We start from the raw sequence: 18,145 nt of genomic DNA, 5'->3' as shown, positions 1-18,145 counted from the left end.
ACCATCGGATCAAAGGACTCCTCTTCAAGTAAAATGTGCTCTTGCTGGCTAGTGACCTCTTATTCCACCCCCGACAGGGTTAAAACGCATCATCACACTATAGGTGCAAGCCAACGGAGGAGAGGAGAGTTCCTACAGCGGAGGAGTCGGGCCTGTCCTGGGACAGAATGTCAGCATGCGGTTCGTGAAAGAATCAATCTTCATTTTCGACCCAATTATGGACAATCATGCTCAGGATGTGGGCTGTGGGTGTTTGGAATAGCATGTCGATGGATTTCAGCAACTTAAAAAAAAAAGAAAGAAGATTGGGGAAACAACCATCAACATTCTGATACTTTTCAAAGTCTGATTTGATGAAGTGTTTCCTTTTTTGACTGCCTTACAGTGGTTCCCAAACTCTTTAGCTTGAGACCCAAATGATAATTTGATGTCTCCCTGGCCGTAAACTAGTGAAAATAGCTCAAAATACTCTCTACTACTTAAGTTATTTCATTTATGAATTTCTGAGATTTTTTTTGTTTCAAATTGTTATGAAATTATTTAAAATCTTTTGAAAGAATAAACAGAAAATGTGTATCTAATCCTGGCGAACACTGGCAGATTGGAGGTCAGGTCGGAACAGTAAAAAAAGACACATGTGGAAACAGATTTTGCTCATCCGTTTTGAACCACATTCCTCCTAGGTGGTTTGAAATGCTATTCAAATCCGATTCCTAAAGATGTGTTTCAGTCTAGATTCTGGACACTCAAACACTGAGGCCTGATTTATAATTTAGACGGTGTCGTCCAGATCTTCAATATCACCATGCGTTGTGTGAGTTTATAGATCAGCTATTTTCTGTTTGTCATTACCATAGCACACAATTCCGATCTGATCACATACAAATATCAGTGTGGACACTCAGACCTAAAGATCAGATCTAAGAAACAAATCAGATTTTATATATATATATACAGAAAACAACTGCACACTGGGTACAAATACCAGCTTGTGGTTAGAGTGTCTGCCCTGAGATTGGGAGGCTTATAGCACCAAGAGTTCTAAATCCTCTAAGTCAGTGGTTTTTAACCATTTTCACATCAAGGTCCATTATTAATTCTGCATTTGAGCCACGGACCACCATTTGATGATTCAATATGGGTACCTATTGGCAAAACAAAGGACAAACAGCATCCTCTTTTCAGTCTGTCTCCAGAGACTAGATGAGATTTCAGACCCAAAACTAAAGAATGTTTTGTTATTGTTGGTTAACATTTGTTGATCGAAGTCCATTGTGGGTTCAGGTTGTGACCAATCTGACCAAACGATGAGAACTCATCGTGGGTTGGGGTTTAACCCAAAATAAAGGAAAGACAGTGCCCTCTTTTCCTTTGAATTGACAGGGTCAACAGTCTGTCTCGAGAGACTGTTGTGACAAACTAGGATCATGTCCAGGAGATGTACATCACACTACGATAGGCTTTGTGCTACGCGACACATGACTTGAGAATCGTTGGTTCCCAACTATTGGGAATCTCAATACAAGGCTATGGAAGGCTAATTACTTACTGTGAGATACAGATTAATGAACAGCATCGTGTGATGCGGCTGATATCTTCCAAAACCAGTTCCAATGAAGTGTAACTAACTGCCCAAAGCACTGCTAATGGAACCGCATAGACAAGACAGACAGACATCAGCAGTATCAAATAGCTGCTGGCTGGTTATGAGAAGGAAAAAAAAGTAGGCAGACAGTTTCATTTTGAAAAAGCATGTGCATTTCTTTCCTCACACATCTTCAAAGAACAAACAATACAAAGCTAAAACTGTGATTTAAAAGGAAGTGGGAACCAGTCAGATTTCAAGACAGTGCTGGCCTGGCTAATTAAAGCCGGATCCATTCTCTGCCACACTGCACTGATCGCTCGTCGGAAACGATAGATCTTCTACGAGGGACAACGCTGTGCGCTGGAGTTATGAAGTAAACTTATGGCTTCAGTTGGAATGGAACAATTTTAAGACACTTGGCCAACATAGTCTAGCAGTTATATATACAGCACATACAGTAGAATGCAGAACCCTGACCCATTCAGTGGTCATGGACTGAATTGTGTGATAATCAAACAAGCAAGCCAGAATTATGACCTAATAAAAATCATAATAATATCATAATAACACGTATTGCAAGGAGATGCAGCAATATTGTACAGGTAACGGTTTGCAAAAAGTATTAGTCATTGTGTGTGTGTGTGTGTGTGTGTGTGTGTGTGTGTGCGTGCGCAAGTGAACAGCTGCTTACACACAAATAAAAAGCATTTCTTCTTTGCACAGAACACCTCGAACATGCATATTAACCCGTTAATTAAAAACCAGAGGTTTTTAGGTGATCAAAATAAAAGGTCGTAAAACATGTGCTCGACTTTCACAGGGATGCACAGCAAAAAAAGAAAATCATAAATGCTTTCACTTGGGTTGTTCTGTGCATTACCTATAGAGACATGGAGGGGAAACGGGTTGGTATTGCATTTGCCCCAAACAGTTCCCTTAGTTTTGTCTCCCCTCCATCATGACAGTGCATAACAATTCAGTCACTCCGGCCGCAGGAGCGATGAGCTGGCAGGAGGAACATTCCTTCCTCTGTTCACTGGACAGTCTCTCCGTTCATATACTTCACAGTCCCTCCTCAGTGCTTCGCAAAACTAACACGAATCACATGCATTCAGCGAACAGCTAAGAGAACATTAGGCTAATTAACAATGACGCAGGCAGGGTAATGTACACATTGTTTTGGTGCGGAGGAGGGCAGAGTCCTCGTTGACATACAGTACAGTAGAATAAAAGTATGTAAATATGCAAGCGAGAGAGATCAGAGCAGCTCTCTGTGAGACAGAAAGTATAAAACAGATATACAGTGGAGATGGTTGCGTGCATATGGCTGGAGATACACAGATGCAAAAGGCACTTTTCAGTTTCAATTAAAAAACATCTAGACTACCGGTATACTAATATAGTCAATAGTATTGAAAAAACAAAAAAGTGAGTTTATAGGGATCAAACAATGCGATGTTCTCCTCCATGTAAGGCAACAGAAGACATCTCTTCACAAGGTTCATTATATCCAATGTCTTAAACTGTAGATTCTACAGTTTAAAAAGGTGGATGTATTCATCATTAAAGCAGTTTTTGCTTTAACATTAAGATTGCTTAGGGCCAAAAGGGCATTAGTAAACGTGCACATACTGCACATACTGCACACACACACACACACACACACACACACACACACACACACACACACACACACACACACACACACACACACACACACACACACACACACACACACACACACACACACCCCTCTAGTGGTGTTTACCAGTATTGCAGCATGGAAATAGCTCCAGTATTTTCAGTTGTTAGTTTCGAGGAGGGTTGGGAGATGCCATGGCCATACACAGTACACATGCGCACACATTCAACCCTAACAGGACGGGACCTGACGAGAGAAGACGTCCAGCGGGTTAGGGTAAAAGGACGGGACCTGACGAGAGAAGACGTCCAGCGGGTTAGGGTAGCCGTTCCCAACCTTTTCTGGACCAGGGCCCACTTCTCATGTCAAAAGCGTTCACCCATCTGAACGCTGAACGTGTTAAGTGGTCAGATAGTTTTCTTTTTCCAGGTGTTTTGAATACCACGCACAATTTTGTTTTGTTATTATATTATCAATAAAATGCCAGTGTAAATTATTTTAGGGGTCCCATTTGCAATATCCTCACAGGGGCCCACAGGTTGGGAATGGCTGTCTGTGTGAGTCCATTCTGCCGTCTGTCTGTCTGTCTGCACCACAGTGAATCATTCTGCTGTCTGTCTGTCTGCGCCACAGTGAATCATGGTGTTTCTGCACCATAAGTGGCTGCCTCAACAACCACACACTGTCAAACAGCGGTTCATAACAACCTTCTCCTCCATTTCCCCCAAAACACAACAAGGCCGTTCTTTGGAATGATGCTGATTGGAGAGTTTCAAAAGTCAGAAAAACAAAAGTGCACAGTGTGTGTACGGGCCGGGTCACTCTCCCCCCCAGAGAGCTCTGACGAGGCTGTGGACTCGGGGAGACAGAGTGGTAAAAAAGAGAGGCCCTGTCGAGTCACATCGAGAGAATCACAGCCACGTGTGTCATTTCCCAGCATGCTCAGTGGGGTTGTACTCTGTCTCTCCCGCGGACACCTGGGAAATACGCCGCGTGGAACCCCACAGGCGTCGAGAGAACTGACCTGAGCGCACCTGAGGGGTGTGGAGAGAGGAGGGGGGGACGACGACGACGACAGGTTAAGGCCATGTGAAGACAACACACACACACACACACACATTAAAAAAAAACCTAACATTCAGGTTCAATGACAATAGATTTAAAGGACAGATTGTAATCTGAATTACTTTATTCTAAGTTGTTAGCATGTGATTATTCAGAGTGACACACACACACACACACACACACGCACACGCACGCCTCACCTCCTCTGGTTTCCCTGCCCCCACCACGATCAGCTTGCCGTCCTCCAGGCCGACCAGGATGTGACTGTTCTCTCTGGTGACAGAGACACTCCTGATGGGGACCTTCAGTACCAGGGGCGGCGCCTCCACCGAACTCAGGCTGTCACACAAACCAAGGCAGAAAACTGTTCATTTATTGACATTTTTGAGGGGTTCCAGCCACTTCCTATGCCCAGCTTTCCGGGTTTGTGAGAACACAAACATTGGCTTGTGATTGGCTGATCACCCCATAGCAATGATTTGATTGGCTGACAAAAGTACAGAAAAGTGAGGGCAGAAAAGTGAAGACGCCAAAAGTTGACGCCGAGTGTGGTTTTTGAAAATACTAGTCCAGACTCCATACCTGTTCTGTCTCTCTCCCGTCCTTTATCTGCCACTTATATACAACAGGTGTCCCTCATCTAACCCTGGATAACCATACATGGAGAATTCTGGATCATCACCTAGATCTGCATATTATGGAGCCTGCCAGCAACTCTACATCTGGCCAAACTTCAAACCCTTAGATGTCCATATATGGAGCTGACCTGTTCTCACAGGTCAGAATAGGTCCTACCCCACCTGTCATTCCTGTTCTGACATTCCATATCTGACCTCATCAAACCCTGTACACTCAAGACACGCTCCATATATGGCCAGTACAGAATTCAGTCCATATGTTGATCTGACCATGCCAAAGCATCAGCGCTCGCCCAGCAGTCTGCCGTCACCCGGGCGGATGCGTGCACGCTTCTCACCCTCAGGGCATCTTACTGGTTATAGATATTATAGATTATTATTATTATTATTAGATATATCTTTGGGGGGCGCTAGGCCCTCCAACATCTGGCCTTGTGTATTCCGCCCGTGACGGCATGCATGTGGCCAAGTCTGTGGATGTTTTATGACCAATTTTGTTCCGTACAAACTTTCAGGCCAAGACCAAGTTCAATGGCAAATGACGTCAGACGATGAAGAGGTCTCGTATGTGTTGGTTATCACCCTAACAGTGTGTCTGTACCTGTAGAGGTCTCGTATGTGTTGGGTATCACCCTAACAGTGTGTCTGTACCTGTAGAGGTCTCGTATGTGTTGGTTATCACCCTAACAGTGTGTCTGTACCTGTAGAGGTCTCGTATGTGTTGGTTATCATCCTAACAGTGTGTCTGTACCTGTAGAGGTCTCATATGTATGTGTTGGTTATCATCCTAACAGTGTGTCTGTACCTGAAGAGGTCTCGTATGTGTTGGTTATCACCCTAACAGTGTGTCTGTACCTGTAGAGGTCTCGTATGTATGTGTTGGTTATCACCCTAACAGTGTGTCTGTACCTGAAGAGGTCTCGTATGTGTTGGTTATCACCCTAACAGTGTGTCTGTACCTGTAGAGGTCTCGTATGTATGTGTTGGTTATCACCCTAACAGTGTGTCTGTACCTGAAGAGGTCTCATATGTATGTGTTGGTTATCATCCTAACAGTGTGTCTGTACCTGAAGAGGTCTCGTATGTATGTGTTGGTTATCATCCTAACAGTGTGTCTGTACCTGAAGAGGTCTCGTATGTATGTGTTGGTTATCATCCTAACAGTGTGTCTGTACCTGTAGAGGTCTCATAAGTATGTGTTGGTTATCATCCTAACAGTGTGTCTGTACCTGAAGAGGTCTCATAAGTATGTGTTGGTTATCATCCTAACAGTGTGTCTGTACCTGTAGAGGTCTCGTATGTATGTGTTGGTTATCACCCTAACAGTGTGTCTGTACCTGTAGAGGTCTCATATGTATGTGTTGGTTATCACCCTAACAGTGTGTCTGTACCTGTAGAGGTCTCGTATGTGTTGGTTATCACCCTAACAGTGTGTCTGTACCTGTAGAGGTCTCATATGTATGTGTTGGTTATCACCCTAACAGTGTGTCTGTACCTGTAGAGGTCTCATATGTATGTGTTGGTTATCACCCTAACAGTGTGTCTGTACCTGTAGAGGTCTCGTATGTATGTGTTGGTTATCATCCTAACAGTGTGTCTGTACCTGTAGAGGTCTCATATGTATGTGTTGGTTATCATCCTAACAGTGTGTCTGTACCTGTAGAGGTCTCGTATGTGTTGGTTATCATCCTAACAGTGTGTCTGTACCTGTAGAGGTCTCGTATGTATGTGTTGGTTATCATCCTAACAGTGTGTCTGTACCTGTAGAGGTCTCGTATGTATGTGTTGGTTATCATCCTAACAGTGTGTCTGTACCTGTAGAGGTCTCGTATGTATGTGTTGGTTATCACCCTAACAGTGTGTCTGTACCTGTAGAGGTCTCATATGTATGTGTTGGTTATCACCCTAACAGTGTGTCTGTACCTGTAGAGGTCTCATATGTATGTGTTGGTTATCATCCTAACAGTGTGTCTGTACCTGTAGAGGTCTCATATGTATGTGTTGGTTATACAGTGTGTCTGTACCTGTAGAGGTCTCGTATGTGCTGGTTATCATCCTAACAGTGTGTCTGTACCTGTAGAGGTCTCATATGTATGTGTTGGTTATACAGTGTGTCTGTACCTGAAGAGGTCTCGTATGTGTTGGTTATCATCCTAACAGTGTGTCTGTACCTGTAGAGGTCTCGTATGTATGTGTTGGTTATCACCCTAACAGTGTGTCTGTACCTGTAGAGGTCTCGTATGTATGTGTTGGTTATCACCCTAACAGTGTGTCTGTACCTGTAGAGGTCTCGTATGTATGTGTTGGTTATCATCCTAACAGTGTGTCTGTACCTGTAGAGGTCTCATATGTATGTGTTGGTTATACAGTGTGTCTGTACCTGTAGAGGTCTCATATGCATGTGTTGGTTATCACCCTAACAGTGTGTCTGTACCTGTAGAGGTCTCGTATGTATGTGTTGGTTATCACCCTAACAGTGTGTCTGTACCTGTAGAGGTCTCGTATGTGCAGCTTGCCGTGCGAGGTGCCCATGAGGACGTAGTCAGACACCAGGTGCAGAGCGGTCACTTGCTCCTCCATGCAGAGAGACGACAGCAGGCAGCCGTTCACAGAGTACACGTGGAGCGAGTACTTCCCCTTGAAGGAAAAGTAACAACATGGAAACCTTTTCTCTCTCATATTCTGACTTTGTTTTTCTTGTAAATGAACGCCCCACTGTTTCCCAAACAGTGGGTTGGGACCCATTTGTGGGTCACGGACCAATCTTTATGGGCCACGACTTTCTTTTACTGGATTAAAAAAATTTTTTTTTAAAGAGATGGGCAGTATTTAAAAAAAATATGTATAGGCAGTATTTTTGTTACATGTATGGCATTTGAAATGTTTATCTCATATTACGATTGATTAATTTGAAATGTGTTTCTTGATAGGCATTGAAAATGCCCATGTAGTTTGTGATAAGATGCATTGGGTAAAAAAAGAAAATAGACAAAAAAACAGACTTGTGTAAGTAATGTAATGTGTAAGAACCAGCAAGTTGATAGAATTAAATAGGAATGAATCTCTGTTACACGTCATGCATCCCAGAGGAAGTTACTTGTTCACATCACTCTCATCAGTGTGCAGTACGCAGCCGCACCTGCCAATTACACTATCCAATTATTATATTAAATTACTTTCACTTTCATCTTTTTCATTTTGTATTACCGCCGGTAATCTCTTTCAATTAGAACTGGGCCATACAACTGGCTGCAAGTGTACTCACTGTATTTTGAAAATGAAAATAGTAAACCACAGTATTTTATTTTATACATAATATTTTGGCACTGGTATGTTGTACTTTACATTTTCAGACAAGAAATATGAGAAAGGTGTTTGAGCTAGAAAAAGTACTCAATTGTTTTACTTAAGTAAAAGTATCAATACTGCAATATAGAACTACTCCTTTACAAGTAAAAGTCTAGAATTCAAAATGTACTTGAGTAAAAGTACAAAAGTATTGGCATCAAAATGTACTTAAAAGTACCAAAGTACTCACTATGCAGATTGTCTCATTTCAAGTTTTCAAATGTATAAAATTATTTTGAAAATAGCAGATCTCCAAGTTCACAATGCGTCGCATCGCGACACATTGTAGATCGACTATTTTCAAATGGTCGAAATGTATAAAGGGCTGAAGTGGTTAATGTATGTTTTGTCATAATAATCAAAGTAACTTTAGCAACTCAAATTCTCAAATAAATGCAGTGGAGTAAACGTACAATACTTGCCTCTGAGATGTAGTGGAGTAGAAGTAAAACGTATTGGAAATACTCAAGTAAAGTAGAAATAACCTCAAAATTGTACTCGAGTACAGTCCTTAACCCATTGTGGGGGCGGGAACCCCTTTTGGTCTAAGCACTATGTTATGCTTTAGCTATTGAAAAATAGCAGATCTACAAGCTCATAGCGCGCCACCGAGTGGCGCGCTACGAGCTTGTAGGTCTGCCATTTTTGAAAAATCGAAGGACGACTGACATACAAACATAGCTTTTTCAGAAAACTGTCAGGATGTAGAAGACATTTTTAGAATTCTGATCTCAGGTCAGAATGGGTTAAGTTACCTTCTCCACCACTGACTGAATGTATGGGACTGATATGGAGAGCCGTACCTTTCCACCAGGGACTTCCAGGGACGTCTGCACCACCACGTGTCCCTCCATGCCCACCTGCAGCTGAGAGATGGAGGCCGGCACGCAGCTCTCACCGGGAGGCCGCAGCGAGCGCAGGAACTGACCCCTTCGGACGCTGTGCATGATTATCGTGCCGTCCTGACGCACGTCAGAGAGAGAGAGAGAGAGAGAGAGAGGGGGGGGGGGGGGGGGGATAAAAATGATTAAAATAATTATCTGTATTTGGCTGCGGACCCCCCGTCTGAAAATATGTAGTTCCAGGGACCCCCCAGAAGCAAAGATTTGAGTAAAAAAACGTTTGCTCTGAAAGAACATATATTCAAAGATTTGCGCCACATTTGCGCCACATTTGCGCCACTGACAAATAGCAGATCTACAAGCTCGCTGCTATTTTGCAATAGACAAAGTATATCATAATGCTTAAAACACCAAAAGGGGTCCTGAATAATAGAAGAGCAACGATTCATTTGGTTCTGCACTGGTATTTGTTACTGTGGTTTATACTTTTTGTTTCTGAATTTTAATCTAAAATGTGTGCACTAAATCTGTATACAGTTACATCAGGACATTGTTGTACATGACCTTCATCTGGACACATACACCATGTGTAATGTCCTGACGAAGATCTGAATTGATTGAAACGTTGATACAAGTAAAGCCCACCACACACCGGCTGCGACCGTCAGCGGCGCGCCGCGGCGCGGCTCGGCTCCGCGCGGCGGACGGAGCCGGTGTGCGTTAGGTTCATTGAAAATAATGGAGGCGGCTGTGTGCGCCGCGCGGCGCCGCGCGGGGGACGCAGCCGGTGTGTGTCGGGCTTAACCCATTCTGACCGGGCACCCATTTTGGTGTTAGCATCATGTTATGCTTTAGCTATTGAAAAATAGCAGATCTACAAGCTCATATCGCGCCACCGAGTGGCGCGATACGAGCTTGTAGGTCTGCTATTTTTGAAAAATTCGAAGAACGACTGACATTTTTCTAGAATCTGATCTCAGGTCAGAATGGGTTCATCAGACCAGTGTGTGTCCTAGTGAAAACCTCGTGTGAATCTGATCTCAGGTCAGAATGGGTTAAGTAAGTAAGTACATTTCATTTATACAACAGAGCTTTTTCCAGCATCACCAGTGTGTGCAGACTCTATTCTCCTTTAATAATAACCTCATGCACGGTCTCTCACCTTTGACCCTGAGACAGCCATGTCCAGTTCGGTGCTGATGGCCACACAGGTGACCTCCTGGTCGTGTCCACAGAGGACCTGCACTGGCCGAGGAGACAGGCCACTGGAGAAGCCCCCCTGGAGGACCACAGAAAAACCACACAGTTACATTTACAGTATGTACATCTAAATTAAATTACTCTATCGTCTCTGTCGGGTGGAAAGCTCATTATGTCCGAAACTGTTACTTTTTGGGATTCTAATTCAAAAATAGTAAAAGTAGCAGATCGTGAAACTGGAAACGCGATTGTGGATCTGCTACTTTTTATGCTTTTGTGAAATCTCTCAAGACACACGCGCACACGCACACACACACACACACACACACACACACACACACACACACACACACACACACACACACACACACACACACACACACAAACACAAACGTGTGTGTTTACCTGCTGTAGAACCTGCCACACTATGCAGGAGGTGTCTCTGGAACCAGAGATGAGGTAGATGCCACACAGATCCAGGGCCAGACATGTGACCACATCTGCAGAGAGAACACACACACACACACACACACACACACACACACACACACACACACACACGCGCAGCATGGATTACTTTATTATTATTAGTCTATTATCCCCCCAGGGAGGGCTATACTAGGTCCCCTTCTTTTCCCCCCTCAACACTCTTTGATGAAAATAGCAGTGTCATCAGTACCCATCATAGAGTAATAAATAGCAGTGTCATCAGTACCCATCATAGAGTAATAAATAGCAGTGTCATCAGTACCCATCATAGAGTAATAAATAGCAGTGTCATCAGTACCTATCATAGAGTAATAAATAGCAGTGTCATCAGTACCTATCATAGAGTAATAAATAGCAGTGTCATCAGTACCTATCATAGAGTAATAAATAGCAGTGTCATCAGTACCTATCATAGAGTAATAAATAGCAGTGTCATCAGTACCTATCATAGAGTAATAAAAGGATAGAGACCGAACCGTAAGTGTTAGCCCCGCCCCACCCCCCCGCTATTCATTTCAGTTGCTCAGTGGCGTTTTGAAGCACCCGGAAGACTGCCAGAAGTACAATTATGACTCAATGGCTCGAGCGAGCCGAAGTATTAGCCTAGCATAGCACGGTTACGCACGTGACGTCATGAACGTCCGTCCACCTCCATGAAAGTGCTGCAATTTCCACATTTCTCCAGTAGGTAGTGGCAGCTTCAACGTTGGATAGCCTTAGTGGGGGGTTTGGTACCCAGACCCTGGGTGAGGTTGGTGAAAGGGCCTTTCTTTTTTTTTCTTTTTGTACTTAATTGCCATTAAATTAATGCCATTATAAAATCATTTACAGGCAATTTAATTTCATATTACAGAACATATTTTCTCTCAGTTCATTTTTTTAAGTGTAAAAGTAAACACAATTTTACACAATTACAAGCAAAAGAAAGAAAAGAAAAGAAAAATACATAGTAATATATATAATAGTATTGTTTGCCTTGCGAGTGCCTTGGAGATAATTACACCTTTACTTTTCACTGTGATATGGGAGGTTTTTAATTTAGGGTATCTGGGCAGCGTCATTTGTAGAATCTGCTTCCAGATATTCTGCCCCTAACTCCCATCTCCTTTTGAAGTTAGGAAGCTTCATTTGAAGCTGGGCTGTCATATATTCCATCTTATATATTTGTTTAACTTTTTGTCGCCACTGATCCATAGTAGGGGGGTTGGGTTTCATCCAATTAAGTGTCACAATCTTTCTTGCCACTATTAACAGAATATGTATTATTTATTATATAGCACTGGTCCTTCGTGAACACTTGTTCATATACTGTATATCTATTATCTAATAATGATGACCTTGAGTTCAGTGAAATATCTTTTTTAAAGATTTTATCTAATTCTGCAGTCCCAAAATATATGGGTATGGTCACCAATCATGTCACAGTTTCTCCAACATTCATCAGTGGAGTTGGGTTTATATGTACTGGCTGTCAAAGGGGTCCTAAAGAACCTCATTTTCGCTTTCCAGTCAAATTCTTTCCATATTTGGCTCTGTAGTCCTCCACGACAGCCAGAACATATATCTTCCCATATATCATCCTCTATTATAACGTTCAACTCATAGACTGTAAAAAATATGGACAAAGCGTTCCGCGGGTCTAACATGAACGTAAAATGAAGCCTGTCAGTCCTTGCAATGGAAGTCGCCATCTTTCTAGATCCGTTTGGGCCCAGCTGGCCATTGGCTGGCCCAGACAACGAGGCGGGACTTCCCCCCTTCTTCTTCGTTGGTTTTTATTTTGACTCGAGTGGGTGGGGGATCCCGTTCATAGACTGTAACGGTAGCCACGCCCCTCAGAACATGCGCGACTTTATGGTCATTTTTTTAATACATGGGACCATAATTTTCCAAAAAGAATATTATGACATTAGAAATGAGACTTTAAACTAGTGACTGGAAGCAGAAAGTATTCATGACCATGTTTATTAAGGTAATACAGTCTAGGTGAAGTTGGGCCCAAATACATGGGCCTCTATGGGGCTATAGGCTTTTTTGAGCCCAATGACAGCGCCACAACAGGCCATTATATGAACTTTCATTTCCTTAGTGGCTTCACAAAATATCTGTCTGACTGCCCCCCTGGTTCAACTACATTTCCCATTGTCCCTTAATATTATCAATATTAGAGTATTATCAGACATATCTAACCTTAAATTTTTATATACTGTATAAGTGATACTTTATTTTTGTGTGTTGGGTGTTACTGTTCAGAGATTTCAATGAAATGTTGCTCCATATTGTTTGGTATACTTTTAATTCTGCCAGTCTTTATTTCTTATAATATAGTTTCTAATTTGTAAATATCTATATAAATCTGTTGGCGGCAGGGCATACCTGTCTTGGAGTTGTGAGAAAGATTTAAATACATTCCCATCAAACAATATTGGTTGATTGTAATTAAACCTCTTTCTGCCCATCTTTTGTATGCTCCGTCCCATATCGAAGGAATACATTCTATGTTGCCTACTATAGTCATGGCTCTTGATAGGGCCGTGGCTATCTTTAGCTGTTTTTGTACTGAAACCCAGATTTTCAATGCATGTTTAACCCATATATTATTTATTTGGATCTTCTTCCGAGACTCTTGGCTGAGAAATGGAAGGGTAGATAGTGCTATTCCTGGTATTGAGTTTTGTTCTATAGGGACCCATCCTGTCTCCGCATCTCTGAACACCCAAGCCACCACTGCTCTGAGTTGAGCTGCGGCAGTAATACATTCATCTCTGAACACCCAAGCCACCACTGCTCTGAGTTGAGCTGCCCAAGTAATACATTCTCATATTCGGTAGACCCAGCCCTCCTTTTTTTCCTTTGGTGACATCAACATTTTCAGTCCAATTCTAGGCCTCCAATTTTGCCAGTAATTTGAAAAGCGATTGTGGCACTGTAATAGGGAGAGATTGAAATAAGAAGAGTAGTCTTGGCAGAATATTCATTCCAACTGACTCTATCCTTCCAAATAAGGACAGACTCAGAGGCAGCAGATCCCATCTGTGTAGGTCTTTTTTTAGTTCTTTAACCAATTTATCATAATTTGGAAAGGGCCTTTCTGTAGGTACCCTCACAAAAAACATGCAGTAACCCTGGTCTCTGTACTGCCTCCCCCTGGTCAGCCGAGGGCAGATATACGCTGTGAGCTTGTATATCTTCTACTTTTGATCAGCCAATGCTAAAATCTGAAAGGGCGGTGTTAATGGGTTAAGTATCACGTGAAGTGGTATCAAGAGAGACATCAGAACATCAGCTAAATAAAATGAAAAATTAGGTAGCATGGATGTTACGCCAATCATTGTGACTTAATGAGGTAGAACTGTCATGGATGTTACGCCAATCATTGTGACTTAATAAGACCCCAACCACACCTAATTCTGTAAACAGTAACACATGGGCTTAATGGTTCAACCTTTGTGAACTTCCCTTTCCACGGGAAACAACAAACTATCACAGAAACAGCTGTGAGTTTGCTTATAGCCAGCCAACAGAAAATATCCACATGGCTTTTGTATTCGTTACTTGATTGTTTTCAATGTGCTAGTGATGTAAACAGCTGACAGGATGCTGAAAGGATGTTGACAAGTTTTCTTGCATATTTCAGCATCAACGCTGAAATAAAGCATCGTCCGGATTCCTGACGTCACTCCATTATCCCCTGGGTCACGGAAGTATTTCTATTGAAAATACCATAGGGTCATCTTAGCATCGCGTCATATAAGAACACATTCCAGACAGACTATTCTGTCTGGAATGTGACTAGTTTATGATATTGAGTTTCATTTGATAATGTCTGTGATAACTCTCTGAGCCAGGGGGACAGCGGCCTCTAGTGGCAGTGGTGTCAGACTTCGGTCCTACTCTAATACAGTGGTTCTCAACCTGTGGGTCGGGACTCCCAGGGCGGTCCCCTCATGATTTTTGAGGGCTCCCCTGATGACAGTGAAGTGACAACGGTTGAGAAATGACAGAGTTACCGTGTGGGGGTCCCTCTACTGTACTGTACTGTACCGTCACTGTACTGTACTGGCACACCCGAAATCACATACAGTTAATATGTGCGTGTGTGTTTGTGTGTGTGTTAGGTTGCGCACAGGTTGTGAAAAACAACCATGCTGTTTTCGTGCTCAGACGCACCCACACACATAGCTCCGTAAGGGAGTGGTTGCACCACTCAAAAACCAAAAATGAAAGCCACTGCTCCGACTGGACTCACCTATATGTCTGCAGATCCGTCCCACCATCTTGGCCTTGCCCAGCAGTGTGACTCGCAGGCTGCAGTCCCAGTGTCCTCCACTGAACAGCAGCCGGCCGTCGCTGGACACCACCAGGACCTGAGCGCTGAGGCCCACCCCCGGAGCGAAGGGGCCACTCAGGAAGCGCTGTGTTCTGGTTGAAGCACACAGAACAGGACAGGAGGACAACAGTTGGATTGAGACAACACTCTACTACTATATCATAACTAAAAAAAAATCACACACGTGTGAACTGAGTGGTGCAATTGCGCATGGCGCATGGAGGGACTATAGGCTCTGTGGGTTGTCTCCTGTCCTCCTACGTCTCACCAGGTCCACTCTTGCTCTCAACAGGCCCAGGACCTGTGCGTTGCACCAGAGTCCCAGCACCAGACAGTTCATATCATAATATAGCGTCAAAAGTATTGCAGATCCACAAAAAAACATTTGTAGGCATTTTTTGTTTTTATTAATACTTTTTTATTACTACTATTTGTCCATTGTACTCTTTTCTTGTTGTAAACGCTGTTTACAAGAATTTCAAACATTTTTGAGGGACAGAGAGATAGAGGGACAGAGAGGAAAGGTAAAGGAGAGGGCAAAGTTTAGGCATGGTTTGCTATAAACCAGGGCAAGAGAGGGAGGACTTTCCTATTTGCAACATATACGCGTGGTGACATTTAAGAGTTACATACTCTGTGAGAGTTCAAGTGGGTTTGCGTTGTGATTTACACCGTGTTTATGTGATCTGGGTTTACTGCAGGTTTAAGCTGTATAACGATCATTTAAAACCATCTGCTAAAAGTTATTTTCTTTTTTAGAACGGATTAAATTAAATACAGCTTTGAAGTACTACAAGCACCAGTAATCCTTGCTGAGCTGGAAAGATAGGCCGATACAGATATCTGAGGCATGGAGCTATATGGCCTGGTGTTTAACATGACGACATGAGCCTTCACTCCTCAGTGGAACGGGAGAACCACTCTCCCCTAGGGATGTCCCTCCTTACACAAGTTGACGATTCATTGTTACACAAATAATTACGATTTACGATTTAATTGTGTTTAAATCGAACATTGGAACGTTACAACTTTTCCAAAACATTTACAAAATAGTGGATAACGGATGCTATCTTTGAAAAATTAATATTGGGTGGGTGGGTTGATGTAGCAAAAGAATTGTATTTTGTATTAATGTCAGATTTCTTTAAAAGTTTGTTTGTTTGTTGTCATCTTTACTGTTATGAGAGTAAGTTCGTAGAAGTCGGCAGTACTTGCGCGCTCTGCTTACGCACAAGTAGGCCATTTATGGCCTACTTGTGTGCATGGCACAAGTTGGCAGCTCGATAGAGTGCATATCTAGTTAAGATCTGTTTTCCCTACTGTTCCAGTTCATTTATCCGACGCACCTGTCCCTCGCAGGTGTGCATAGTTTGTCCTTCTAAAGAGACGTATTGTGACACTCACTTGGGGTTGGTCACCGTGGGGTCCTTGGTGAAGGTGAAGTAGTTGGCGATGTTCTTGTCGAAGGGCAGCCAGTTGTGCGTTCCTATCAAGCCGTTGGCGCTAACGGTCACCTGGACGGCAAAGACACAGTGGAAGGAACCAAATGTTTTGTCACATGAACCCATTTGGACGCCTATACGTTGTCACAGGTGTGGGCAACTTTGAAGATGGGGAGGGCCACTAGAGTTTCACACTCACTCCAGAGGGCCACATTGCATACAGTATATATTGTCGTATAAAAAAAACAGATTGAAATTGAAATCCTGAAGATTTATATTTTTATTTAATTTGCAAATGCATGGAAAAAAATGAAATTCCTCCAGCCTACCAGGACGTCGGACCCCTGGATGATGGAACGATTCAGGGTCTTAGAGACCACTGCCTGGACCAGAGGAAGACCATCACTCACCACCTGCATGGGGGTCACACACACGCGCACACACACACACACACACACACACACACACACACACACACACACACACACACACACAAGTAATTAATGTAACGTCACAATCATTTTATATGTTGGCTATTCAAAAATACACGCTCACAGCTTGTGAGCTAGTATTTCTTTTTACATTGTACATCTGGTACTTTTGATCAAGTGTTTGAAAACGTACAATATGCAAGAGAATGGAATGCAAGCTGATAATGACTTGAGTAAAAATGTGTATATATTTTTTTACACAAATCTTGTCTTCTGGGGGTCGCTGGCACAAAACCTTTTCAGATGGGTTCCACAGCAAAATACATTTGTAAATGTTTGAATATATATTTTCTTTCACAGCTAAAACTTTTTGAACTCATATCTTTGCTTCTGAACATTCTGCGTGGAAAAATACATGTTAATTTGGGGGTCCTTGACACAAATGTGTTTGAGAAGCCCTGTGGGCTAGTAGAGAGCTGTATACTGTACCTCCACAAAGGGCCGCAGTTGGTTGAGGTGGTCAAACAGGTTGGGGGGCAGAGTGTCCAGGCGGGCCTGCCGCCTGGACGCGTTCTCAGTGGACATTCTGGGAGGGTGAGGCTCCTGTGTGGTGGAACACATGGATGGAGACATCATGATGTGTGTGTGTGTGTGTGTGTGTGTGTGTGTGTGTGTGTGTGAGAGAGATGGAGGCATGGTTGGAACTCAAAGTACCATGTTGAACTCTGCACATCTGGAAGCACTACTACAGCATTCAACAAACATCTCCACCACCAGCACCACACGCTAGATATACATTACATATTCTCTTCTCTGTTTGGGGATTAGAGTCAAAGTTATGCCTGATTTTCACTTTTGCTATTTTTTGGCTTTAGGCTTATGGTTGAAAATGGCAAGAATAAAATCACTGTCCTCACAAGTACAACACTACTGAGGTGTGCATGCGTGTGTTACCAAAGTAATGTGAAGCATGAGGACAGATGCCAGAGTCACGGCCATCCTCATAAACAGTAACACATTGATCTGTGAGCCCGATGTAGAGCCTTCAAACCGCTGGACTCTGGCGACCTCCGGGGGTCTCTTTGAGGGGCTTATAAGCCCTCTTCATTTTAGGCTATTTGAAAATAGCC

General features: G+C 43.0%; 1 protein-coding gene across 3 annotated transcripts in view; it reads right to left on the bottom strand.

The window, feature by feature from the left end:
* Positions 1 to 1,029: 1,029 nt before the first annotated feature.
* nbeal2 (neurobeachin-like 2) overlaps positions 1,030 to 18,145 on the bottom strand; it is a 110,114-nt gene continuing 92,998 nt past the window's right edge. For 2 of the 3 annotated variants that reach the window (XM_080768902.1, XM_080768904.1), the window contains 11 exons: positions 17,505 to 17,618; positions 16,914 to 16,997; positions 16,547 to 16,656; positions 15,062 to 15,234; positions 10,729 to 10,823; positions 10,286 to 10,402; positions 9,085 to 9,243; positions 7,422 to 7,570; positions 4,496 to 4,634; positions 3,522 to 4,264; positions 1,030 to 3,476 (listed from right to left, as the gene is read on the bottom strand). In XM_080768902.1, coding sequence (XP_080625028.1) covers positions 4,157 to 4,264; positions 4,496 to 4,634; positions 7,422 to 7,570; positions 9,085 to 9,243; positions 10,286 to 10,402; positions 10,729 to 10,823; positions 15,062 to 15,234; positions 16,547 to 16,656; positions 16,914 to 16,997; positions 17,505 to 17,618 — 1,248 coding nt within the window. In that variant the 3' untranslated portion in view covers positions 1,030 to 3,476; positions 3,522 to 4,156. The remainder of the gene's footprint in view (positions 3,477 to 3,521; positions 4,265 to 4,495; positions 4,635 to 7,421; positions 7,571 to 9,084; positions 9,244 to 10,285; positions 10,403 to 10,728; positions 10,824 to 15,061; positions 15,235 to 16,546; positions 16,657 to 16,913; positions 16,998 to 17,504; positions 17,619 to 18,145) is intronic. The other variant, XM_080768903.1, reaches the window with a different exon arrangement.

This window comes from Protomyctophum bolini (assembly GCF_963924005.1).
Source record: "Protomyctophum bolini genome assembly, chromosome: 7".
Classification (NCBI taxonomy): Eukaryota; Metazoa; Chordata; class Actinopteri; order Myctophiformes; family Myctophidae; genus Protomyctophum; species Protomyctophum bolini.
Note: the sequence above shows the minus strand (reverse complement) of the source record. Positions and strands in the feature narration are given on the sequence as shown.